This window comes from Falco naumanni, chromosome 14 (genome assembly GCF_017639655.2).
Source record: "Falco naumanni isolate bFalNau1 chromosome 14, bFalNau1.pat, whole genome shotgun sequence".
Lineage (NCBI taxonomy): Eukaryota > Metazoa > Chordata > Aves > Falconiformes > Falconidae > Falco > Falco naumanni.
The window spans coordinates 23,635,228-23,662,744 of NC_054067.1; the positions used below are offsets into that span (position 1 = coordinate 23,635,228).

General features: G+C 47.7%; 1 protein-coding gene across 5 annotated transcripts; it reads right to left on the reverse strand.

Moving 5' to 3' along the window:
- Window positions 1–292: 292 nt before the first annotated feature.
- On the reverse strand, window positions 293–27,415 carry HEPH (hephaestin). 5 transcript variants are annotated; one of them, XM_040614180.1, is made up of 21 exons: window positions 27,283–27,415; window positions 23,876–24,072; window positions 21,322–21,563; window positions 20,401–20,613; window positions 19,661–19,840; window positions 19,026–19,280; window positions 18,256–18,424; window positions 16,904–17,043; window positions 13,815–13,946; window positions 13,059–13,270; window positions 11,261–11,411; window positions 10,721–10,933; window positions 9,710–9,920; window positions 9,305–9,444; window positions 8,274–8,405; window positions 7,202–7,308; window positions 6,222–6,447; window positions 4,640–4,779; window positions 4,115–4,277; window positions 2,944–2,976; window positions 293–1,408 (listed from the first exon to the last, which is right to left on the reverse strand). In XM_040614180.1, the coding sequence occupies exons 2-21, from the start codon at window positions 24,034–24,036 to the stop codon at window positions 1,164–1,166; spliced, it is 3,465 nt and encodes a 1,154-aa protein (XP_040470114.1). In that variant the 5' UTR covers window positions 24,037–24,072; window positions 27,283–27,415; the 3' UTR covers window positions 293–1,163. The 5 variants fall into 5 exon arrangements, with proteins under 5 accessions (XP_040470114.1, XP_040470110.1, XP_040470112.1 ...); XM_040614176.1 differs by having other exon boundaries at window positions 21,322–21,566; XM_040614178.1 differs by lacking the exon at window positions 27,283–27,415 and adding an exon at window positions 27,092–27,272 and having other exon boundaries at window positions 21,322–21,566.
- Between the last annotated feature and the right edge of the window lie 102 nt (window positions 27,416–27,517).

Sequence of the window (27,517 nt, forward strand, 5' to 3'; positions counted from 1 at the left end):
AAGGCAAGGGTCCCCTTAGTACAATCCCTCATTACGGCAAGCCACATTCTCAAGCCACACTACCTCACACTCCACAGACTGCAGCTAATTTGCTCCATACTGCTGAATTCCACCTGAACTTTAGCTTTCTCCTTCACTGTTGCCACATTTGCCCAGACAAAACTGCCATTGCACCACGATGGGGGAAGCAGTCCCTGCCTTTTTCTGTCCCAATGGTAAACTCCAGCTCACACAGGACTGCATCCTTGGCTTGGCTCACAGCAGTAACACAGCAACAGCTCAGCTCTAGAGATAACTTCAATACAATTTATTTGAAAGAAAGAGCAATCCACACCACAGAACATCACAGCATCCTTGACCCTGTTGCAGAAGGAGCTGCACAGGTGCTGAGTGAGGTACAGCCCTTCACACACACAGACTGAACTGCAGTGCAGGGAAGTTACGAGGACACCCTGCAGCACTTGGAAAACCTCCTAGCACAAGACACAAGATGCCCAATATCAAAGCACATTGCCTGTGGTGCAGAGAGCAGAAGGATGTGTCACAGCAAGGCTGATGGTGAGGCAACAACAGCCGTTGTCATGGTCCTTGATTGAGCTCTCACACCATGACATGTACAGCCCTGAATTTGTGTCTGTCCTATTACTCATCAAAAACAGCAATTCAAATCTAAAATAACATTTTCTTTTCTGTATTCACAACTGATTCACAAAAATGAGAAGATTATCTTTCCCCTTTAAGATTAATGATTTTAAAGGCTCACAGTTTCTTGGGAGACAATTCCCAACTCTGCTCTAGCAATGGAGCAAGACTGGAATCTGGCCTAAGCTAGTCTGCTGAGAAAGACCAAGTGGAGTTTTTCCTGGAGAGAAGAAAATAGAGTAAGTATCTCCTCTATCTCAGGGAACAGGAGTATTTTTAGAAGGACCTTTTTACTCTTGTTACTTGTCTTCAGACAGTTCAAAGGCTCCTTGGATCTTTCCTGAATGGATTTTTCCTTTACAGGGTGCCGAGGAGGACATATGAAGAGGTCAGTGCTCCAGTCTTCCCTCTTCAACTTCTAGAATTACAGTGTATGACTGAAATGATGCCCCCAAATCTTTGCTGTAGACAGTAATCCAGCCTCTGCTCCAAGCACACAGCCCAAAGTTTGTACATGGCTTTTATAGCTCTGAATTCTTTTTAGACATGAGTTTGAATCCGTCATCCAGGATGGACCTCCGATTGCGTCTTAACTTCTTTTGTCTCTCGAGATAGACGACTACTCCCAGGAGGAAGCAGGCGACCAGCAACAGCACTATTCCTGCAACAGCTAGAGTGATGACTGTGGCCTCAATCTGCCCTGGAGCCAACTTAGCTCCAAAAAGCATGATTTTCTGGGACTCATCCTTATCCTCAGGTAGCAACTCTGAGAAACAAACAAAAAGACAGTTCCAATGAAAGCCAGAAATACCACAACTGAAATGTTCCAAGAAATAAAAAGGGAGTCATAGGAAGACCTAATGCAATGAAAGCAAGTCAAAGGAGACTCAGCCACCATGAAGTAACAGATCCTCATCCCTGAGGTCACACAGAAATTTGAGAATGAATGGTTCTTTCCCTGAGCCATTCCATCCCAGGACCTCACCATGTCTCACAGGTATTCAGCCCAATCAGGAAGGCAAATTGAGGCTGTGTGAGGAGTCAGTGGCTGGGCTTGGAACAGAATGGAGATGAGAATGTGCATCTGGACCAGAGCTGCTCTGAGCTCCCCACACATGGCTGTTGTCCTAATCATCACTTTTTAGAGTGCACTTGCTCAGTCATGCCAGTGGCGAGTCACTTAAGATCCTGAGCTCTCTTATATTTCCACACAGAGGCAGCAGCAAGCTCTTGAGAGAAGTGGCTATTTGCACAGGTAACAACTGTTCATCAAGGCTTTTGCCTGGTGAGCATATACAGGTTGATGCCCGAGTGTGGTATAAAAAGTTATTTAATATTGTCACTACTGCTCCAAGACATTTCCTACTCTTCTTTACACTCATTTTGAGTGACAAAAACATCACAGGGAAGGAAATGACTAAAATATCAGTAGAGAAAGACTGAAGACTTGTAAGGCTGTCTTGTCATCTGGCCCAAGCTGGCTCTGAAATCAGCTCAGCTGGATTTATTCACAGCAGCTGAAGGAGTTGTGGAAAAAGATGAAAAATCAGAAAATAGATCACCACCATAAACTATTCTGACTTTTACCCCAGAAAATTTTAAAGGGTTCTTATCTATTACTCCCCTTCTCCTTGATGCTGCTCAACCAAGTATCTTCTCACATCTGTTCTTTAAAATACCTGAAAGACCCAGGGCACGTGCTTAGGCTCTTTTCTTGGGGCAAGAATAGACCAGAAGGCAAATGTGCTTGTTTGCATGGTAACTGAGCTCCTTTAACCAGTAATGGTGAATGTTGAAATTCCTTAAACCACAGTCACTGACAGTCCAGGAAGGGAGGACAACTAATCTAAGGCGCCCCTTGGGTTTTGAAAGGGAGAAGAAAAGTCTCCTCCTTTGCAATGCCATCCTTTAAAACCCTCTGAATCTCTGCCAGTTTCTAAGCTTGCACTCTCCTCTGAAGATGAATCCTTCCATCCATCCATCCACACATAGCACATCTAACAGGATGCAAGGCCACTAAACTTTTTCATCTAACATGGTCAAACAAGCCCCACAAGTGCAGCTTCCTTATTCTTATCATCAGAGCACAGACATTTGGAGGACAGAAACTAAACCGGAACCCTCCCCGTTAGCCAGGCCTCAGACTGACCCGCTGGCCAGCCTGGGAGGGGAGAGGCTGTAAGCAGCACTGATGCTCCTCCCTTCTCCTACAGATCTGAATCACCCTGCTGAGCAGAGATCTCCCTCCCTCCTCCGCCTCACACACACAGACAGTATTTAGCAGGGCAACACACACTGTACCTGCACTGTAGTGTATGACTTCAGGCTCTGGCTCTGAAAGGAAACAAAAAGGGGGTGAGAAAGTGTTGGGCTGAACAGGTAAAGTCCAGAACATGGCACATTTGGCAAGGATCAGATCCAGAGGCAGCACTGTTTTCCAGGGTTTGCAGGTTTTCTTTTCTCCTGTCAATGCCTTCACTCTCCACATTACATCAAGAGTGGTTTTGTATTACCTGCTTCAAAAGCAGGCCCACTTCTGCTGCACAACCCTCTACGGCTTTCAAAGAAAAGCACAAAGTCTCTGAGCACGTGGTGGGCTGACGTGGCTGGCAGGGTTGCTCGCTCACCCCTCAGTGGGATGGGGGAGGCAATCAGAAGAGCAAAAGCAGGGAAAAAACGTGTGCCTTGAGCTAAAAACAATTTAATAAGGGAAGGGGGAACAAACCCAAAACAAAACCCCCCAAAAACCCAAGTGATGCAAAAGCAATCAGTAGCCACCAGCAGACCAATGCCCAGGGAGTCCCTGAGTGACAGCTACTTTGGAAAAAGTCCCCCCCTATTTTTATTGCTGAGTATGATGTTATATGACATGGAATATCCCTTGGTCAGTTCAGGTCAGCTGTGTCCCTCCCCTGCCTCTTGCCCACCCCAACCCACGAGTGAGAAACATAGACCTTGATGTTGTGCAAGCACTGTTCACCAACAGTTAAACACTGCTATTATCAATTCTGTTTTGGTAACAAATCTAAAATACAGCACCATACGGGCTTCTAAGAAGAAAATTAACTCCATGGCAGCCAAACCCAGCATGGAACGTCACTCACCTCTGAGCAAGTTTCCTGGTGAAATGAGAAGCCTTAGGATGTGCATTTAGATTGCAGGTAATATTCTTTGTAAGAAAAATTACTAGCTGATGACTGAACATTGTTTCTCAGATACAAGCTAAAATGAAACTCATAATAATAATGTAGGCAAAGTAAACCCCAGAAACCAATTTGTTATTAATTCCAGCTGCAGGTATTACCATATTCAAAGGGAACAGCTTCAATTAGTAGTAGTTATCTGCTCAATTAAATGGCTACTTACAGTATGTAAAAGAGGTGTAAGTATGATGCAAACACTCAGAATTTAGCAGCAGTAGTAGAAAGTGCTGTTAGATGTTTTATGGTAGCAATCAGTGACAGCTCCTTACCTGGTCTAGGCAAGACTGTGAAGAGTATCTCCATACCAGCATGAATATGATCAGAGACATGACAGTGAAGCAGCCACGTACCAGGGTTCCCAACCAACATCTCCACCATCTCAAAGGTCCCAGGGAACAGATCCACAACATCTGCTCTGTAGCTTTTCCCATTCTGTCAAAGGGAAGGGAGCCTGTCAGCCTGCAGTGCTCTGTGCATCTTTTCAGAAAGAAAATCCTGTCAGTGTCACTGGAGGCCACTTCAGCACTACTGTAGTTTTTAAAGCTCAAAAAAAAAAAGATTTCAAAGAGCAGCTCCAGGGCTGTAGCTGGGAAAGCAAACACACTCTTGTAATCTCTAATCCTAAAAAGGGTTAATCTAGACAGCACAGTACAGAGGCTCAGTGGGTCAGATTCGGATGTGTAAAATCACATCCCTTTCCTATCTGGGTGAAGGCACTGTAAAGACATTCAAGAATTCAAGTCCATCAGAGTCAGTGGTCAGCCTCTGCTTTATCAGCAGCAGGATATTCTTACCTTGTATATGAAGGTCTCAGCATGAAAATGGACTGTGTGGACATCAACCTCCTGACCCAATCCCAGCAGGTACCAGTTTACCCACTCTCCCTGGAACATGGTCAGCCCAGGCAAGTTCGCATAAAGCCTCCCATTGATCGCTGTGCGGAAAGTAACATACAGGGAGAGTAGAAAAGGCTGTTACTGAAATGGTAAACGTGCTGAACCATCTCAGAGGAAGAACATGCAGGGCAAATTAGACGCTACAAAGCTCACACAACACCAGTGCATCAGCAGTCCCCATATGACAGTCCCCCAAAAGTTTGCCAGTCTCTCTCCAGCTCAACTGCTTATCCGCTCTGTTAACAGATAGCAAAAGACTTGCAGCCAAGCCATGCTGTAGCTCAGCTCAAATAAATCTTAAAAACTACCCTTTGATGAAAACCTGCAGTCAGTCAGCACAGGTGGTTGCTTCTACAAGTCAAGATGCATAAAACCAGCCTTCTTAGCCCTACAATAGGGAAATATATATCTATATACACATAAACCTTTGAACAATTTCCTTGAACAATCAAAACGGGTAAATCCTGCCAAAGGGCAACCCTGTCATTCTATGTCTCATGCTGGCTGCACTCATTACACTCTGATCACTGATAAAATCACTACATGGCAGGACTTTATTTCACAATTAGCACAGCCAGAGGGAAATGCAGAAAAGGGACTGAAACAGTGAGTGAGCTGAATGCAATGGCACATACATGGAAGCTTTCACACTCTGGTGACAACAGGGGGAATAAAGCTGAAAGAGACATGATCTGAGGGCAGCAACACCCGTGTTTTACTCCCATATCTGCCATAGGCACTTCATGTAGCCAAAAACAAGCATTCAACTTCAGCACATTGGTTTTGCTAGCTATAATATTGGTTAACAATTATAACTTCATGGACAAGTACAGCTGGAGATTCTTTATATCACCTGTACAAAACCAGTAGTAATAACAGTACACAACGCATTCTTGTCTCCACAACTGCCAAGGGACTTGTTCTGCTGAGAATATTTAAATATTTTTCTCCATACTATTATCTGGATCTAATCATAAATAACATGTTAATTTAGAAAAGTGTGCTCACCCTCCTATGGTAGAAATAGCTTTTTGGTAATCAGCTAAAACAACTGAGCCATGTATTGCAGCCACATAGAATATGTTAGATCTCAAATTAATTGGCTGAACTAACGGTCCCAACACAAACAGAATGAAATTAATCTGACAAGTTAATTTCACGTTTTATTTCTTGCCCTGAGTTACTCAGACACATCCAAGAATAACCTCTCTAGTCTGTATCTTGCTATTCCTCCCAACAGGGACAGCCATAACTATTAGCCTTCATTGTAGATCAAAGATTTGTGCTGTATACATGCTGCAATATGGAGAACAGAAGACAGCTTAATTCTGTTTGTGCCACTGACAACAGGCAAGGATGAGGGCATTCACTAGAAGTCAGGCTCCTGGCTTTTGGGTGAATGGCTACTTATAGACATCACAGAGTCAACATCAACTTTGCATAGAGAGTAATGGGTCCTCAGGTACCTAAAAGGCATTACCATGCATTTTGTTGCTTTCCACGAATTTGTCATCCAGCAGGTTGATGTCCTTGTGATTTCCCTTACTGTAATGTTCCACATTCTCCTCCAAGTACCAAGACTTATTTTCATCAAAAACCAGGAAGAGCAGAGCAAACTCCCTCTTTACATCCTTTCTGATCCCATTGGACTGCAGTGCCCCTCTCCGGCAGACCTTCAGGGGTCCAATCAGACCGCTGTACATATCCTAATCAGAATGAAGGAAAAAAATAATCTCCGAGGCAAAGATCTTCTCATCCTCTCTTTTGTATGCAGCTCTTTGCCTTTCAGCAACTGTATTTTCTGTTCCCTGTATCACCCCTCTTAAAACAAATGATGCTACTGTGCAAGTATTCTCACTGGTGAACAGCAGCAACCAAAGCACAAGAACAGAGACTATACATGCTTGTATGAATGCAAATCCAAAAGTCATAAATATGAATGGATCTGTGACTGCAAAAACATCTGCAAACATCTGCAACTTGAGATAAAAAGGGAATGATCTCTGGGTTGAATGTGATTGTTTATTGCAGGATCCTCTCCAAGGTTGTTTCCCTGTGAAATCAGTGCTATGACAACTGATTCTAGCAACGCTCAAATCTTCCTGCTTTATCCATGGGGCCTAATTTTGGGAATTTTGGATAATTTCTGCCTTTCTAGTTTAGCCCTATGGCTCTCACCAGTAGAAACCATGACTGACTGGGAGATGTTCTCAATATCCTGCAAGGAACTGAAGGAAGGCTAGTGTCAATGCAACAGTGGAATTGTTTTATGAAGGCTTATGTTAGGAAAAAATAAGGACAAACATCCACACAAATGTGGAGGATTTCCTCCCCCATTAGAGTGTCGGACTGCTACCTTTCAGCTGGACCAATCCCTGAATTATATTCAGCTCACATTGTTTTCTGGAGGGCATTAAAAATGGCCTAATTGGGCTTTTCTGGTTCTAACTTCTATTTTACCTTTACTGGGTCCACCGTGGAGTAGTAGATCCAAGGAACACAGGCTGAATCATTTGGCCCTGGACCAGCTCTCTCAGGAACTTCCCATCGGTAGGTCACAATGTTGCCTGTGCGACAGAGAAGCACCACTAACACCAGTGTGATACACACACTTGACAGTCTGCTGAGCAGCATGCAAAGCAAGACAAAACAAGACCTTGCCTCCAAAGTGCAAATTCAATTCTGCTTGTGTCAGACATTGCATCTTCTTTCCCCAAACACTCAAAGAGCAGGATGGAAGCTCCCCTTTCACAAGCAAAGCAGAGGGGTCACAAGATGCACATGCTATCTGGTATCAGCACAACTGTTTTATCTGCCACCTCTGAAGGTGGACCTGACCAAGGAAGTTCCACCTCTTCAGTACAGATGGAGCTTGATGATCTTTCCTCTTTGAAAACAAATCGAATGAGCATCATAGATATACCTCAAAATTAATATTTTGCACATTAGCAATATGTGTCAAAGACAGGGCCCAACTGAAAACCTGTTTGTTGCTTAGACAGCCTGTGCAAGTTGAAGGGGACCAAAAATTACAGAAATTGGCATCTGGACTGTGAAACAGAGCTATGATTTCAGTCAGCATCCTGGCATTTCTCCTATTCTATACTATTTTCATGCCATTGTGCACATCACAAAAAAAGCATAGGTCCCAAAGAAGAGGGGCAGGCTTCCCCCACCATGGGCAGTCAGCCCAGAGCTACCAAGGACTGACTGAGATGTGAACTGCCACCACCTCTCTTCTTCCTGCAGACAGGCCACACTCAGTCAAGGAGAAAAAAGCTGCACGCAGAAAAGTTTGTGCTACACTTATCCTAGAAGTCAGAGCCGAGTATGAACTTCCAGGGCTGCCAATTCCCACACAAATGATACCATTAAAACCACGGTGAACCTGAAAGACCAGTTATTGTTAAGTTCCAGTTCTCTACCATAAGAAAACAAGTACTTTAAGCCTACTTAAGGAAACAGTCTAGCTGCAGGGTAAAATTAGCTTCATAAGCCCATACAGGCATACAGCTGGAGACCAGTGACTTACCAGGGTTTGCTACTTGCAGCTGTCCTGCCTCTCTCTCCAGCACCCCATGTGCATGAACAGAGTAGGGCCGAGTGGCGTTGTTCTTAAACACAATGTTGAGAATATCTCCTACTTCTGCCCACAGAAAAGGACCTTGAGATGGGAAGAATGTACTCTGAGACAAGCAAAACCCATCAACTTATCTCCTGAGGATATTCCCACCTCTCTCTCAACATCCTCTCACCAGAATATATTCCCTTATAATATTTATGATGTTCCCCTCCCTCTTCTGGGCCTTATCTCTACCCCACAAAAAGAGAACTGGAGGACAGTCCCAACTCAAGCAAGTGCTAGAAAACCAGACTGAGTTTCACAATGAGGTAAATGAAGGTTGTTATGCATTTTTAACTGTGCCCAGTACATCTAAGGCTTGATTTCTTAATACCACTATGCTAAACTCCGCATCTTGATCATTCCTTGCTGCTGGTTTCACAAAACACAGTAATATTCAATCTGGTCTGACAGCATCACAAATCGGAGCTGCAGCCTATTTTGAAGAGCATATACTGCCTCAGCCTTGCTGCTTTGCACCATAGTCCCGGGTTCATAACAGAGCTGTGCCTCCACAGACTTCCATCAGTCATCATAATGGGCTCCCCCACTTCCCAAGGCCTGCCTCCTTTTGCCCCAAAAGCATTTCTCTCACAGATTTTCACCTACATCTCTCAGACTGCCCTCTAGAAATCAGCAGTTCTACAGTCAGAGAAATGCAGACATGAAAAATGCTTTGTCTGAGACAAAAGAAAACTAGTGCAAAGGCAGGCATGAGCAGCCAGCCTTTACTACAAGCTGTGTTCAGGGCTCTCTTCACTGCTGTCTCCAAAGCTGGCAGATGTGGATAGAAGACAGTCCAAGTTTCTCCTCGCTTGCAAACACATCAGATGCCTAATATCTAGGAGGCCTTCAGATTACAGCCCTTAGCCACTGAAGCTCTACAGTCCAAGTCCCACGGCTGTGTGAGTGGAAGATGTACCCTCTGCACATATCCTTACCTAGTATCCCTAGGTGTTCATCACCATTTATCCTGTTCTTGGGGGTCTGGAAAGTACCGTCGGTGTACTCCCTGTAAACTGCTTTCTTGTACCTGGAGCCAAGCAGTCCGTTCTCATTGCTCAAAAATACATCGGCATAGCTGAGAAATGCAGAATAGGTGCTGAGATACCCAAAAGCTCATGAGGAATAAACAGCTAACTTGTGGCAGGGGTTCACTAGTTGAACGGGTTTCCCAGAGACCTGCCCTGGTTGCACAGGTGGGCACAGTGGTGCTGCAGCTCCATCAGCAGCACCTCCAGCAGGATCATGTGCACCAGGTCACAAGATGGCCAAGATACCCAATAGGCTTCACCAAGGTCTACTGAGAAACTCTGCCAACGGCTTCCCCAGAAGATGGGCACTACCTCTCTGCAGAATGGTTGTGCCGTTCCCTCTCCCAGCTTCGGTCAGGCATGTAGTCCCACACCACCTCCTCTGCCACAATGTAGTATGTCCGCACCCTCTTGTACTGAGGGGCAGGTGCAGGATCCCTTTTTCCACACTTGGAAACGGAATAGTGTTCCCTCATCCCAGCCTGGTAGTGATTGCTTGTCTGGCAGTAGATCTCAAAAATCCCTGAGGGAGGCAGCACAAACAAGGAAATCAGTTACTGTTAAAGGTTCTAGGAAACAGCTGCTTGCCATGCAGCGCTTGTGACTTGGCAGGCTTCAGTATGTGTGTTTGTGTATCTATGCATTTGTTTAGGGAGCTTGGTTGCCACAGGCCAAGATTAAAAGGGGTTGTTAAGAGAAATGAAGCAGGAATAGCACAAAAAAGTCCTACACAAAAACCATCTCTGTAGTCCTTCTTCTGCAATAACCAGCTTGAAACCAATAAAATGATATAACTGTGCTACCACTGCTGAGATGCTGATTAAGTAAAAGATCTAGCCTGCAAATGCTGAAGGGGAGGAGACAACTAGCAGCTGAGTCAGTCCATCACATTGTGTGATGACGACACAGTATTGTGTGCCTGTCCTGCAAACTGGGAAGACTGGGGCCTGTCAAACATGAATCTCTGCAAGCCATGGACAGGGGAATTAAGCTCTGGCAACTGTCTGCTACTTCATTCTAAAATACATATTTGCATGTTTCTATGGGTCACAAGCAGCAATGCCCATCGGGGCTGTTACTACAAATATTTAATAGAAAGTGTCAGCTGAGAGAATCAGTCTGGGACAGTATCCTTTTATCTCCTGTTCTTCTCCAGAATCAGATGCAAATATAGGAGCTGTGACCTTGTAAATGGGACCAAACAGGATATTAAAGCACAGCTCACCCAGTAAGAGTTTACACTGTGCTTAAGAATCAGCCACAGGAGCAAATACTACAAAGAGAGACTTTTCCTGCTGCTAAGTTAGATGTGCAGGCACTTACCATTGTTATCAGGTTGCATGAATGCAGTAGCAAATGTGTGAGGGAACAGGTTTACTGAATCTGTCCGCATCCCATTCATCTGCAGGGTATTTCCCTGAAACACAGCTCCATGAACATCTGCTTCACTGCCCAAGCCCAGAAGGTGCCAGGACACATTGTCTCCTTCACACACATTCAGCCCAGGCAAGTTACCAAACATGAGTCCATTGATAGCTGCAAAGGAGAGAACAATTAACTCTCTGCAGGTAGGCACCAGCCAAGAGATTCATTCTGCGCATACATTTTGACAGGGCAGGCCTGTCAGTGGAGATGCAGCTTGCTTGTAATTCACCCCCGAATATACTCAGAACATGCTTCCTGAGACAGCTGCGCTTCTTGTCCCACATCCATCCCACACCCCAGCCGCTGCCCTCAGCCTCACCAGATTTCAGGCCAATACAACACAGCCATTCCAGGTTCCCAGCTCAATCTTTAGGTGAAAAACTGCCCCATGTCCTGCAGGTGCATTCCTGCTATATGCAGAACAGCATCAGGCCATACCATGCATCCTGTTTGATTCCTCGAAGCCATCATCCTTTTTCACAGAAGTCTCTTCCATCCTCAAATAGTACCTTATGTTTGCATTTAAATACCAGCTGAGGTTCTCATCAAACACGCTGAAGAGAAGGTAAAATTCTTTGTCGATCCCTTTCTATAATTACAATGATGGCTGTTAATTTTTAAAATGCACCAGTTAACTATCCTTACAGTTAAAGCTATTTTGCCCAGTTCTCATGTTCCCCTTTCTCTTAAAACTTGACTCACTGAAGGCCAGGGCTCCATTCTTTTACTCATGTTGAATGTTCCTCTTTTGTTCCATGAGAGGCACCACTTGTGGATTTTGTTCCATGATATTTCATGAGTAAAGTGATCAAAATCCAGTCAAGGATACGAAATCATTGCCTCCTTCCCTCACCACCCCTATGCTAAGGTGCAGGTTTCACCGCCTGTCCAAGCCAGAGCTGAGATCAGAGCCCAGCCCACGAGACAGGCTGATGACTGTGTTCCACCCTTCCTTCTCCTATCACAGGCCTGGACTGGGAATTTTTTTGTTAGCCTAAATCCTTGAGAATGTTAATTCTCTTAAGAAACACATTCCAAAGCCTGGCGTGTTTCCCACTAGAAGATCACTGGTGCTGTCCAGACTCTTGCTCTGGCATCAGCTTCCTCAGCTGTGCCCAGGATGACAGCCTGCAGTGAGGGCTAAGCCACTCCCAGCCCACAGCACTTGGGTGCACAAGGAGTGGCTGTGCACCTCTCCCAATTAAGCATTCATTAAAAGGGTTGCCTCAAACTGCAGTCAGAATTGCTGCCCCAGGTAATTTTTTCCCCCATCCTACCTTTACCAACAAGTCTTCCTGTTTTGTTTACATCCTTTCAATATCTGCAAGTGTTCAATTATCACAGCTCCTTCAGAGTGGCCTGTATATATTCAGGATCCTCTCTGCTCACATTTCTGCCCTGTGTAACATGCCGATCTCTTCTGCACTCTTAATTTAGCCACATTGTGCCACCACTGTAAGTAAACTCCAGGGAGGTTCTCCTGGCAGCTGTTTTCAGCTGTCAGCCACTCCCTGATCCATACCACAGGCTAGCCAGGATGGCAGCAGGCTGTTTTTCTGCCGCCCACTGTCTTTCACAATAAGGCTCTACTAATCTGTCTTCCACTTCCCCAGCATATCAATTTACTGTCTTCCCTAGACTTACTGCCATGAGTAGACTATCCCCGAGTGAAATTCCAGGAGGCAGCTCTGGCTGCACTTCAGATTTCACCTCTCTTTCATCAAAAGCATAAAGACTGATACACATTTTCACATGCTTTTTTGTAGCCAACTCTGCTTGAAAATGAACTGATCTTGCAGGAGAAATGAGGTTCTCCCAAGCCTCAAAGCACTGTACCACTCAAGCAAACCACCCGTAAGTGAAAATATCTTTCCAATGTTTTCGAGACTGCAATTAATATTCCACATGCATCTGAAAGCAGCCTGCTATCCAAGTCTCAGGACAAAAGCAACCTATAAAAGTCACACCCTAGATACTTGTTCAGTCAAGTTAGAGTTTTAAAGCTGAGCCCAGAAACCATTTTAAAGGGCAGCCCCTGGGAGCCCAGACCACCAGCCTTCCCCATGAGACCCGCGCACCAGCTGTCCTGATATTAACCTGCCTCGTGGCTTTGATTCGACTCTCCCGTACTCATGCTACCGTACGATTTTCTCATCAGGTTCCCTAACATTTTCCTGATGCTTCCTTTCTTTCAGCAAAGAACCTGATAAAAGTGTGGCGGGAAAACTTCTTTTACCTGTTTGCCGTTGCTGTCCAAAGTGCCGGGCTTGCAGATGACCAGAGGCCCCACTAAGCCCGAACTGGGGTCTTTGATGGGATTTGCAGCTGAGCTGTACATCCAGGTCAAGCAGGGAGGGTCACTGGACGTGGGCCCAACATGCTTTGGCACAGTCCAGCGGTATGTGAAATTGTGTAGTGGCGCAACAGAAACTCCATTCTGGGACAGACCTTTAAAACAGAGGTTGGCATGGTTATTCTCAAGGTCTCTGTGCAAACTTGGTTACATCTTCTCACAAGCTACATTCATACTGGGCTTTACTTCATTCATGTCACTAGACTACTGGCATCTTTGAAGTGTGATGTGGGTGTGTTTATAAGGCACACGCTGCCCTCAGTAAATTCCCCCAGTGCCATGGCAGAGATGGGCACGGCAATGGGAAATAGCACAGCAGATCCAGCTGCACCTGGCGAGATGAATGTTGGAAGCACATGGAGTGCACAGGGCACATTGCTCATGGGGTCTACAAACAGCTAGAAATGGTCTGAGCTTTGTTTTACAATTTTCATCTGAAAAACAGCACCCTCCAGCACGCTCCCTGGGCACTGATTCAGTGGAAGGTCTCCATCAGTGGGGCCTCAGGCAGGCTCATAGGAGCAGTCTGGCTTCCACCCAGCTCCTGAGCATATCCAGTCTTTCCTGGCTGCAGCAGGGGCCATGGAGCTCCACCACCAGCATAAGCATTGAATCACTCAAGAAAAAGGAGCCACAAACCATCATGGTACCACATCCCTTCCCACGCCTTCCCATAGTACACTCCATGAGGCTGGATGCTGAAAGGCCAGGAGGCTTTGTTAACAAACATCACCAGGATGGTGTCTCCAACTTCAGCTTTGATCACTGGACCTGCACAAATAGGAGAGAGCACGTCAGCCACAGAGCAACTCCCCAGATGACCAGGCAAACCACCAAAGCCGGGGGGAGCCTAAGACACAGGAGAGGGGGAAGTGCCAGCACTGCCGACAGCCACTCAGCCCTGACAGTGGGAGCAGGGCGCTGAGCAGAATCAACTGAAAGCTTTGGATTTGTGGCAGCAGAGGCTTCCGACCTTCACAGGAGTAACAAAATGGCCAGATGTGCTGAAATTCCCTCAGGAAAGGGCTGTGTCTCTCACAAAGGCTGAAGGGGCCTCAGGTTGAAGGTGTGTGCCTCAGGCAGGCACATAACGAGGGGTGCAGGATGCCCTAAAGCCCACCACTGTCTGTAGGCCACGGCCCCAGCCAGCCAGAAAGGAGCCATGAGTCTTTAATAAGCCTGTCAGTTCCCACCAGCCTGCAGACCCCTGGGCCCACAGCCCACTCCCAACAGCTGCGAGAGGGGCTGAGGAAAGCCAGGCTGCTGCTTAGCTAAACCAGCAGACCCATGCCTGGATATGCACATCATTTAGGTTGGAAAAGACTTTTGAGATCATCAGGTCCAGCCATTAAACCAGCATGGCCAAATCCATCACTAAACCATGTCCCTAGGTGCCTCATCTATGTGTTTAAGCACTTCCAGGGATGGCGATTTCACCCTCTCCATGGGCAGCCCGTTCCAGTGCTTGACAACCCTTTCAGTGAAGAAATTTCTCCTGATACCCAATCTAAACCTTCCCTGGCGCAACATAAGGCAGTTTCCTCTTGTCCTGTCACTTGTTCCCTGGGAGAAGGGACCAACGCCCAGCCCAGCTCCAGCCCCCTCAGGCAGCTGCAGAGCAATGGGGTCCCCCCCGAGCCCTCTTTCTCCAGGCTGAGCACCTCCAGGGGCTCTCCACCAGACTGTGCCCAGCCCCTTTCCCCAGCTCCATGCCCGTGGCTGGACACACTCCAGCCCCTCAGTTTCTGTCCTGTAGTGGGGGGGCCCAGAACTGAACCCCACAATCATGGGGTGGCCCCCCCAGTGCCAGGCACAGGGGTATGGTCACTGCCCTCATCCTGCTGGTCACCTATTTTGGATACAAGCCAGGATGCTGTTGGACTTCTTGGCCACACTCTTGATGTGCCTCCACATGCTCAGGTTCCCCAGTGGAGAGCATCTGAAAGCCACAGGTAACCATGGTGTCCCCCAGCCCTGCTCTGCACCCCAGCAACTGCTACCTCTGGGCTTAACATCTCTTTTGCCTGGCACCCCAATTCCTCAGGGGAACCCCAAGCTGAGCCCTTTGTTAATGTACCACTCTCCTTCCACTGCAGGAGAGGGATCACCTCTCTGGCCTGGAGCCATGTCCCTCTCAGCTCCAGCAATTAAGACTTAGGGCTGGACCGCTCCTCACAGTTCAGAGGGACCCCATTAGCCCACTGGTCTACCACAGGGCAATCCCACTGCAATTGTTGCACCAATGAGGCTCCCTCTTCCTCTTCCCCATCTCTCCCATCCTGGATGGCCCAAACTCCACCCCCACTGTTCATTAAACACCTTGGGCAACTGATGTAGGCTGTAAAACCAACAGACTGAGAACAAAAGGCAAGCAACCTGCTGGGTGGTTGGTGGCCTGGATGGGCTACCCACAGTGGCTGGTAAGCACACAGGACTTTGGGCAGCACTGCAGCCAGCCACTGCGAGGGAGAGCACAGGTCAGGCTGCAGGGGTGAGCTGCAGGGTGATGGACAGTCAGGTGCCCACAGCTGGTGTGTCTAACAGCCTCATGAAGAAAAACAGCAATGCTAACAGCCGACTACCCAGCCTTCCCCACAGTATAGCTTTGTGTAGTTTAGGGCAAGAATGGGCAGCATAAGGCACCAGTGCATGCCCATGCAGCATGGGCTGTCCACACCATGCCACATCACATTCAGCAGCTCCCTGTTCCAGAGCCTCATATCTCTTCTAGACACCCCGACCACTTCACCAAGTCTGCTTTAATCAGCCAGTTCAAATGAATTCATGTAACTCCTCCAACAGATGTAACTTGTTTATCTGACCAGGGATTTTAATCAATTAATCCTTCAGTGGTTTGTTTGTCAGTAGAAAATACCTATAATTTCTTTCTGCAAAGTCATATCTAAGTTTTCCCTCAGTCACCTGTTTTTCTGTAAGAACGTGGCTATTCCTGGCAACACTAACTTTTATCCCCGCCCCCCCGACTCCTAAGGTCCAGCAGGATGCTGTCAGCTCCTTATTGTGCTGCATCTCTCCTACGCAAACTCCACCATTTAACTTTTATTTAGCTTCTTATACTTCTTTTTCACTTTTCTCTGCTACTCTCTCCCCCATCTCCCAGCCTGTATTTTACTCCACATGCTCTCTCCCTTCTGTGGCCTCTGCTGGAATAGTTGTTGCTAATTTCTGGTGTTATTAAATTATTAGTCACTGCTGATGCAGGAAATTGGACCACACCTATATGCTTCTAACATGCACATCACAGCCTTCACACACAATTTGTTTGCCTCTGCAGACTCCCCATTTTCTTCTTTCATTCTCCTTCACCACCTTCCCTGTTAGCTATAATAAAGCAAGCAGCTGCTTAGAGGATGAAGCTTTCTGTGAGAAAGTGGGGTTTGTTGCATGCCTTGAAGACGTTCAGTCAAAAAGACATAACCAGGGGCTACTACTGGCCATTTAGCTCTATTTACAAATAAGACACTATGTCCCTCAGCCCTTACTACCAACCTCTGAAAACTGCCCTGGCAGAATAGTGGTTCTATGCTACCTTTCCACATCCTCAGTCTGCCCCCTCACCTTTGGGTGTAACTGCTGCAAAACACCTCCTGTGCCACTCACTGCGCCACAAAACGAGAGGACAGTTACAGCTGTCTGGCACTCCTGACATTAGCACTGACATTCTCACTGACACTGAAAGAGGATTTGTGTTACTGGATGATTCCTACCAAGTATCCCAAGGTGCTTCTCCTCTTCTGATTGCTGCTTTTCCTCACGGAAGCTCTCATCAGTATACTCCACGTACTTTGCCTTCCAATAGACTCCCCCAATTCGGTAAGTGCTACGCTTGAAAAACTGCTCAGCAGGTCTAAATGCAAAAAGCAAGTATCAGGTCATTTCTATGAAAATCAGTCCTGTTATTCTCCTGCTCCCTTCCCCACACCCCTCCCCTTCAGCAGTGCCAGCAACATCTCCAAATCAAGCAGCTTTTCAGACAAGGACAGCATCTCTGGTTTGGAAAAAGCACAGCTTGTCTCTGAAGCTTTTTCATCCCACAGGCTCATTGACCCGTGTGTTCAGGGAGCACTTCTGACATGCAGCCCTCTCCCAGCTGAAACAGCCAGGTTTGATGGCACTGGTCTGAACAGCATTTCTATAGAAGATGTGCAAAAGAGGGCACTGAACAACAGTGCAGTAAAGCGAAAGGCAGTGCTTAAACACAGTTCAGAGGCCAGGGGACAACTGCAATCATAACTGAAAGAAAACCCCACACAACAGCTGGAAAGAGAGATTTATTTCCTCTGCTACCACGCTCTCCAAACATACAGACAAATGTAATATGCCTTGCAGGAAAGGAAGTTTAGTTACAAGGCCAGCTCACTGGTCTAAGGAGCTTTCAGTTCTAAGGTCTGCAAGAGAGTTGCTGCATGACTTTCGGTAAATCATTAACCTCTCTGCATTTCTACTTCTCCATCTGAAAGAGGCATATCCTCTCCCAACAGCTTCCCAGGGAAAGAAATGGAGGGAGAGGAACACCTTTGTTTCAGTTACTCAAAATCTGAATGGGGAAACCACTCACCAAGTACTATCACAACTATCTGACATGTGGGATGGAAGGTTGTCATCCAGGTCACTATGTCTGATTTCCTAGAAATTGCTTGCTGCAGCAAAGCTACACTGAAGAGTATCTGCAGGCTAGCTCTGCCACCCTGTGTCTGCTGCAAGACGTGCTTTCTTAATGGTTCATCAATCATATGGATCTGTTCCTAGCTCAGGCACAGCAAGCAGAAATGAAACGTGGTGACAAGTGTGGCAGCTCATGTTCTACATAAGCTGGGACTCCTGGCATCTGTGGCTGAGACTACAAAACACAGCATGCTTCCACATGAAGTCCCTTGAGGTACCTAGTACTGCTCTTGGTACAGCCTACCTACAACAGCCCATGCTTCCAGGAGTGATCCACCTTCCCAGGGAATGTACTCCATGTGAACTGCAGGCATGTATTTTGGCAAGAAAGAAATTCCATGTTTTCCATAGCAGCCCCCCAAATACTGCCCTAGCCCATCAACTGCTGGCTTACCTGCCTGCCTCACTCAGCAGTTTCCCACTGCTTTGGTCGAGCCCTGAAGGTCCATAGTCCCACTGCACTTCCTTTGCAGCTATGTAGTATTTCCGAACTCTCCCTTCCAGGGTGGATGCTGGAGCTTGTCGAGAACAGGGCCGGACTTCATAGAGTGCCCCCATCCCAGCTGTCCAAGACATGGCAAAAGACACACGCTTAACACCTCGCAGCCAGTCTGGCTAGGCAATGAACACAGTCCCACCTTCCTTTTCTATCACAGACTGGCTGTTTCTCCTCTGTCTCAAAAGGCACACAGCTGGGAGAAGGGAATTAGGTGGTTTCCACAGCAAGGAGTTTTTTGCATTAGTGAGCAGAGCCACTTACCTTGCATATTGGATGCTACGGAAGTATGGACAGAAAGCAAACAGAGCCTTCTGCTACTCTCAGATGTACCATACAAGTGCCTCTCAGAGGGACTAGAGCTCTTCAGGCACTGCCTCATCCCAGCTTTCAGCTGTACCAAACTTACTGTCTTCACCACCTATCAACGTGGAACATCACACAGTGGTGCAAGTCATCCCCAGTAAGCCTGGCCTGCACATTAACAATCAGTCCACCGCAATTTATAAAGACATATCCCTCCATTCACCCAAGGATGTTTTTAGTGGGAATGCTGCCCAAGGCACTGTCCCCTAACACACTGTACATCACAGGACCACACTGGGGGGGGGTGGGGTGGGGGGGAAAAAAAGCTGCAGGGTGCAGGAATACTCCAGCCTCTGCCTTACCTTGGATGTGATCATTGATCTGACAGCTCAGTAGCCATCTCCCGGGATTACTGGGGATCATGTCTGCTGTAACAAAAGTGGCTGGGAAGAGGCTGGCCACATCTGTCCTATGGCCTCGAATATTGAGTGTTTCTCCATGGAAGTAGGCTGTATGGACATCAATTTCATTGCCCATCCCAAAGAGATGCCATGAAACATAATCCCCAGCACACATCGTCACCTCAGGGAGGTTCCCAAACACATAACCATTAATAGCTGCAAAATCAAGCAAGTCAAAATCAGAGATTAGAAAAGGACCTTTCAGAGTACAGATACATTTGGAGGATAGACCTAACCAGAAATCCTCCTTCTCTTGTTCTGGAGAGCCCAGCTCCACAATTCACTCCTAAAATTAAGCGCATTCAAAATCTCCAAGCAACTTAACCAAGTCTCACTCAAGCCAAAGATTTATTGTGGTTTACACTTCTTTCTGGAGTTGTTGCACTGTCCCTGTGACACAGTTTAGCATGTGATCTCAGAGCTTGCCAACTCCCGTTTACCCACACAACAGCAGAATGCACATTTCAAGATACCAGACCACAGACACCCCTGGAGTGTCTGGGCAGAGTCAGCAGCTTCACAAAGGTGACACTGACCATGCATTTTGTTGCTGTCTTGGAATTCCTCATCTTCTTTGTCTACAGAGCCCGGATCTGTGCAGAATGATGCTATGTTCTCATCCAGGTACCAGCTTAGGTTCTCATCCACCACACTGAACATCAGAAAGAAATCAATGTCCACATCCTGGCGCCTCTGAGAGCTGCCAGTCAGTATTCCTAGGGTGAAAAAGACAAATGAATACTCACCTATGCAGAAAATCAGACATCAGTCAAGGGCTCAACACACCAATAGAAGAGTCACTCTTACCACACAAGTTAGAGACAGATGCTTTCCCCACCATCCTTAGCACAGCTCACTGCAGAGTTCTAGCAAACTCACTTCTCTAACATATCCCTGCTAATACATTTCTCACTCCCAAGCAGTTCTGCTGCTGCATGAATGAACTGCAACACCTTCAGTGTTCTTACTCCTGCTGAAATCAAACAGTCCCCCCCCTTTTTTTTTTTTAATACACAAACTAGGTCTTCGACAAGATTCCTGCTTTTAATATGGATTCAGACAGCTCTCAAATCAAGATGCCTACAAGTCCACCTGCCCAGCCACTAAGGGATAAAGACAACATAACAACCAGAACACAGGTACTGAGGGCTGCATTTTCCCCTGAAGCTGGGAACTGCCCACCAGAGTATCTTATCCTATCCTTGTTCCAAGTCACCACAAAATCTTCACAGTATGAAACTGCAGCCCTCAGCTGCTTTCTATTTGGAGTTTTTACCTTTTTTACATGTAAGTAATGGCCCAATTAATCCAGATGCAATGTCCTTTGGTGCATCAATGTGAGAGTGGTAGATCCAAGTCAAGCAGTTTGGGTCATCAGCAGTTGGGCTGTGATCTTTAGGGACAGTCCAAGTATAAGTGTAACTCCCTCCTGGGAAAACAGCATCATCCTTCTTCTGATCCTGGGGGGACATATCAGGATACAGGGATCCTAGAACAATTGAGCAATCACAACATCCATTCAACAAAAGCAGAGATGCCCACACATGTAATCTTATACTGAGCTGCTCTCACTCAGAGCACTGCACATATACACTTGGGTAGCAAATTTCAAAGTGAGATTCACCATCCCAAGGCTGAAATAGTATTTAATCATCATTCCCTCAAAGAGAAACTGAGGCACAGAGCCATTATAAGGCAACCTGCCCAGTAAATAGTTCAGCACAAAGTCAGAAAGATGATTCCCATTCTGCCTATTGCCACTTTGCCTTCAGCTCTGCAGTGTGCCACAGTCAGCTCTCTACAACTGTCAGCTCTCTTGGGTTGCTTCAAACAGCAGTTCTTTGATCTCATACTTCACCATTCTTGTGAACTCCCTGAAGCTCATCACATTCATGACTTCTACTACAGCACTTCAAAAAATGAATATAGCTCTCTTCCTCCTGCACCTCTCTCCCACTAGCAAGCTTTGGAGGTTCTTCTAAAATCAAGAAATCTGGGCTGTGTACCATATTGCCCAGGTCAGAAGACTACTCCCAGAGCTGTGAACCTGCCAACCCAACATCAGCTGACTTCACTAAACACCTAAATGCAGTTGCTGGAAAGCTTTCGGCTAACCAAGTCTGTGGCTTTACAGTGCATATACTCCTAAGCTCCCATCAAGAAAAAATTGTCTCCTTTATGGCAGTGGCTCATTTACCTTCAGAGTCCTTTTCATAGAAAACACCATGAGGATGGATTGTATATGGTCGACTAGCAAAATTTTTTAAGTGTACTTTAATGGTATCCCCCACTTCTGCTCGGATGATGGGCCCAAGGAACCCCAGCCAGCCAGGTTTGGGAATCTCAGTGGTGTACGTGGAGTCTGTGTATTGCTTATAGACAGATTTCTTGTATGTGCTTCCCACCCTGTCTTTCCCAGGATGGAGGAATGTTGAGGCCCTGCTGTTAAATTCAGAAAAGGGAGAGACACCATGAGTCATACATTATATAAAACAGCTGGTCAATAACACAGAGTGACAACAACACACAGCTTTTCCAGGTAAGCCCAAAGGCTTTGGCAGTACAGAGGACCATCTGTGCTCTACCCTAGCATGCTTTAAGTCATGAACTTTCTCCTCCCACTCCTCTGACTGCTGTGACACGGGTAGCACAGCCCTCTTGAGAAACAGGCAGTACCAGCCATTAGGCTTGTCTGCCTTCCAAGCATGTGAAACAACAGGAAGACATCAGCATGTTACCACCTTGGGTAACGCCTGGGACCACAGCCACAAGTATGGCCAGACACCTGCTGCCACGCACAGCCCCATCCCCAGTTCTCCACAAATGAACAAAGTGCACCCCTGAACTGTGCCATGCTTTGCAAACAAGGAATAGGAAGGATGGTGCCTCCCTGACATTCACATGTGGTTGTCACAGGGAAGACCGAAGCCCTTCTCGTGCCAGCTTCAGCCTTCATTAGGCTTTTAGAAACTTATTTCAATACCTTCATGGCATTCACAACTAAATCACAAGAGGCACGGGGAGGGGTGGGGTGGGGGTGGATCTCCTGAGCTCTCTGGCCAGAATTCACAGTCTAAAAGATGATTTTTCACTTAACAGATTCTGAGTTACTTGTAAAATAGCAGACAAGTCAGGCAGGCACGTACCCAGCACATAACCAGCTTCCAGAGTTAAAACCTCATAGAGGTACTAAAGTTCAACTCATGAGCGTATTTGCTCTTTATGACTAATTCTTAACAGATAAAGAGATGAATCATGGTCCAGGCATGAGTGGGACCAGCTAAATGAGAGCTGAGGTTACTCCTCCTACTTGCCCATTACTATCAATCACTGCACAGTAATACAAGTAGCCCTGAAACAGGCAAACTAAGCGCGTACCACCAGAAGATGAAAAGTGAAGACCAAAATATTAAGCATTGCCCTTGCCATTCAAAATCGCGAAGGGCTGGGCTCTAGCTATACAATCTAGAGCTCAGCCCTTTGCAAAGTCATCCCTGCAGCCACTATTAGGCAAGAATGCACAGATAATTCATACTTCATTTTATAGATGTGCCTCTTTTTCCATCCCACATAGTCCATTTCTTCCCCCCCAAAAAAACTTCAAGCATTTTTACTATCTGTCATTCATATCACCATCACAACTTTTTCTTATTGCTAGCAATTTGGTTTCTGCAATCATTGTACAAATAAATCTCATTAGCTAATTGTTTGCTGTGACAGAACAGCTTTTAAATTGCTTTTAAGTTTAATAGCCTTGAATTTCATTTCCTTCTCTTCATGTATTATGAGATACAGCAAACAAAACCCAACTGCATTTGTTATCGCTGCAGGAGTCAGTGATAACATCTTCATTAATCTTGAATTCTGGGGGGTTTCCTTTTCTGTGAACTAATTTAAGTCTATTCAGCAGCTTCAGAGAACTAACTTTTCCACACTAAATTGACAGACCTTGATGGTTTTCTGTGAACCCTTCCTACTCCTGCTGCGCTGTTTCTGAAAGGTATGTATAAATCCAAGTGTTATTTATTGCAAAGAGGTAAATGACTAAGAGCAGGTCAAGAAATACAGGTTATTTGCCAGAGAGAAAATTTGGGGGGCAGCAAGTAGGCGTGGCAGGGAGAAGCACAAATGCCTTTAAAAGGCTCTGGAAAGCTACATAAAAACAACCAAACAACAGCCACCAAAGAAAAAGGTTTGGCATTTTGAAACCTAAAACCAGAACCTGTTTTTGTAGTGACTCAAAGTAACTATTGCAGTTTCCAGATTTACTTTTGCAAAAAAAAAACCCCACAAAACATTTTTCAAACAACCCCTAAAATTTCCAGCAGAAAATTCCATTAAGTTTAAGGCTTGAAATTCCAAGCCAAAAACAAGCCAGCTCTGCAAAGTCATTTACATCAAGGCAAAAAGTCATCATGCCCCAGGATACACCAGCTAATCACCAGCTGGAACTAAGAAAAATGAAACCCCAGGGCAGTGTATTGCACAATCTGTTCTATTACAGAGCGTTGGTACTTCTCTCTCGAGTACAGGCACTGGATGCTCCACTAAACTGACCATTTATTTTCCCACTGAAACAGTTCCTATGTTCCCATCATAAAACAAATTAAATATTAAGCTCATAAAGATCAGGCATCTATCAGATCACGTCTCTCACTTGCTTAGATGCCTCAGAATACTTGCATGAAATTACTCTCAAAATTCCTATTTTAAGCCAGTACCAGATTCAACTCCGATAGAACTAAACGTACAGGTTATGTGCAATGCTCTGGTTAGAGAGTACGTTCTTTCCTGTTGGAGCATAGTTCCAGTCCACCTCATGGATCCCCAGGTAATAGACTCGGGTGACACCTCCAGCAAACAAGGGTCGCAGCACATGGATGTAAAGCAGCAACAACCAAAACAATCCCATCGTAACCTGAAGTGAAGGCACTTTTGGAGGTTACACCTATTTGGGAGAACAGAACAACAAAGGTAATGAAACACAAGTAGAATATGACCAAATGGTTTGAAGGTACTGGACATTCTGAGAGGGTCTGAAGAAATTAGGTAGAAGTCCTATTTGGATCATTATTCAAATATGCAAGAAAGAAATCACTCCCATAACAAAATTAATGCACAAGGTGGGTGAAGATAATGCCTTGCTAATCAGCCCCCAATACAAAATATCCTTATCTCATAACAGTTTGATTAACCTTTGGTTTTGTCTGTAGTTGTCTTCCAAATGCTTTGCTTCATAGCACTAAGAAGATACTGCTAATTCAGTAAGCTTTCACATCGTAGGAGACAAGGTCAGCAGATTGACAGCAAGCACTATGTTAGCAGAAAAGGCACCCGTACTAAGACCAAAAGGCACTTGGACTAAGTACCTTCCAAACCTTTCTTTCTGATTTCCAAACATGCTGTACTATCCTCAGAAGCTATAGTAATAAACTATTACTTATTCCAGTCATTAAATTGAGAAGTTGAGAGACAGCAACTCTCAACTTGGAAAAACCTTTTTTCCCTCCTTTCTCAAAAAGGGGCTGTAGGGATCTCTCTAAATCCAAGATGGTTTTGATCCATCAGCACAGTATAGCCCTGCTCCAGCAGCAAGCCCTTCAGAAGGACCTGTCGCACACCTGAAGCGGCTCAGGCACAGAACAGCCCCCTCCCATGCAGTGACAATGGCAGTGTTTGCTCTATCCTGCTGCTACACACTGTCTGCTAACCTCACCAACCTCATTCCCCGCTACCACTGCTCCAGGAACCAGTGCTGTTCAGAGAGGTGAAATACCTGCACAGACCAAACTCCATGCTTTGCGACCTCTTTATTGGCACGGAACGAGTGGGAGAGCTGTGCTCATGATCTTTCGCACACACACACCATACTAGCAAACGGCAGCGGTGAGAGCAATGATGAAAGACAGCGCCAGTGGCACCAGCCCTCAGCCTGAAACCTCCCATCCTGCCAGCACACACCCTGCTGGGAAGGGCCACAGGGATGCTTCCAACTCAGCTGAAGCAGCAGCCTTCTTGTCAACGTAGGTCAAAGTACATAGGAGCAGTTTTCCAGGGAAAGCACGCCCAGCACAGCCCGCCTCAGGGACTGGTTGCCGCTGAGCCCTGGGGGTCAGCGCAGGCTAATCTTTATGTTCTCTTACGTTGACAGGTTTTGTAAGCAACACCAAATCCCTAGGAAAGGACAAAGCTTAGACTTTATACCAAGGGCGAACAGTGAATCTTAAAGTTGGTTGTGAAAACTGCCTACTGAGACAAATTAGATAAATCAGACAAAACCAGAAGTCATGGCAATCTAACTTGTGAACATGCTCTGGTGTTGAAAAAAAGTCTTTGGGACAGCCTTATGGAGGCTTTACAAAAGTTCCTGTCCGAACCTCAGGCTAGAGGTGGATCACAACATTACATGTACCTCTGCAGCAATTTTAGGGAATGGCAAAACATCACTCAAGGAAGGCTCAACAGGCTAGACTAATCCCACTCGCACATTCTCTTCACAGACTAAAGCCATTTAGTTACTCTACTAGTGCAAGATGAAGGAAATCAAGTTTAAATTATTTTCCAAAAAGTCAGTTTTTCTTTGAAATACCACAGAATGGTCAGGGTTGGAAGGGACATCATCAAGAAATATATGGCTTGATTAAGGCAAAAAAGGAAAAAACCCAAACCCCAAACTCTGTACTACATTCATCCCTGAACCTTAGTACTCTATAGCAGAATCCTCACTCCCAAGACTCGCCTTTGCCGATTCACTGACAGCACAGGAATTGCGAAAGCAGCGCTGCAGGACGGGGAAGATGCAAATGAGTGAGACACAAGGGACCAACAGGAGACCCCACCTCTGACCACCCCTCCCTGCCCACAAAACCCCTCAGTGCCACCCTCTCAGAACTTAGTTCCTCCCTGTTGGGCTTTTTTAATATATATATATATATATTATTTTTTTTTTTACACAGCTTAATAGTTCCTTTGACTAATCAGCTTCCATGTTACCAAGCAGACAGGCTGAGGGGCGGGTTCTTGCCCGACCCCTGACTCCAGGCGAACCACTGCCCAAGAAAGAGGGGAGCAAAGTGCTGGGGGGGGGGAAAGCACGGCCCCCCCTCTGTCCCCCTCATCCGTCCCCCTGCCCGTCCTCCCCCCCACCTGCCCCCCCCCGTTCCCCCTGCCCGTCCTCCCCCGCACCTGCCCCCCCCCTCACCCGGCCCCCTGCCCGTCCTCCCCCGCACCTGGCCCCCCCCGTTCCCCCTGCCCGTCCTCCCCCGCACCTGGCCCCCCCCGTTCCCCCTGCCCGTCCTCCCCCCCACCTGGCCCCCCCCCGTTCCCCCTGCCCGTCCTCCCCCGCACCTGCCCCCCCCTCACCCGGCCCCCCCCGTTCCCCCTGCCCGTCCTCCCCCCCACCTGGCCCCCCCCCGTTCCCCCTGCCCGTCCTCCCCCCCACCTGGCCCCCCCCCCCGTTCCCCCTGCCCGTCCTCCCCCCCACCTGCCCCCCCCCCGTTCCCCCTGCCCGTCCTCCCCCCCACCTGCCCCCCCCCCGTTCCCCCTGCCCGTCCTCCCCCCCACCTGCCCCCCCCCCGTTCCCCCTGCCCGTCCTCCCCCCCACCTGCCCCCCCCCCCGTCCCCCTGCCCGTCCTCCCCCGCACCTGCCCCCCCCTCACCCGGCCCCCTGCCCGTCTTTCCCCTCACTTGCCGAGCGGGGCCGCAGCCGGCGGGCATCCCCGGCGCGGGAGCTGCAGGGCGGGGACGCACAGGGGCCCGGGGGACAAAGTCTGGGCTGCAGAAAGGGCCGGCGCGGCCCCGCCCGCTGCCCCCGCCCCGGTCGCCCCCACTCCAGGGCCCGGCGCCGCCCCGGGCGCCCCCGCTCCAGGGCCCGGCGCCGCCCCAGCCCCAGGCACCCCCGCTCCAGGGTCTGGAGCCCACCCCCCCGCTCCCCCCGCCCGCGGGGACTGGGCCGCCCCGCCACACACCTGCAGGCCGCGCACACGAAGCCCGGGCCGCGGGACCCCCACCAGGGCCTCCCACGGCGCGCGCCTGCCCGGCCTAGCCCCGAGCTCAGCGCCCCGCGGCCTGCCCGGGCGGGGACTCAGCCCCCCGGTACGGTGAGCCCTGGCAGCGCGGGGCAGTGCCGGAGCTGCGGCACGTGGGTGCCGGCACCTACCGACGGGGCGGCTAGGGCGGGACGCGGGCTCTCCCCAGGGACACAGCAGGCGCGGCGTCGCGCGGCGGCCCCTTTAAGGGCGCCCGGCGGTGTCACGGGGCCGCGCTCCCCCGGGAGCACAACAACAGTCACGCTCGCAGTCGCCGGGCCGGGCGGCGAGGGGGCGGGGCCAGGGGTCGTGCACCAATCAGCGGGCTCCCCGCGCCGGAGGCCCCGCTCTGCGTAGCGTCACGAT

What these genes read in the sequence shown, in the direction of transcription:
- HEPH (XM_040614176.1), bottom strand. Translation starts at nt 24,036, where the DNA reads ATGGGATTGTTTTGGTTGTTGCTGCTTTACATCCATGTGCTGCGACCC. An exon ending in CACAACCATTCTGCAGAGAG is followed by an intron (nt 9,445 to 9,709) that starts GTAGTGCCCATC and finishes TGCATTTCTCAG; the next exon opens with CTATGCCGATGTATTTTTGA. An exon ending in GGAAAGCAACAAAATGCATG is followed by an intron (nt 4,780 to 6,221) that starts GTAATGCCTTTT and finishes CTTTCCGCACAG; the next exon opens with CGATCAATGGGAGGCTTTAT.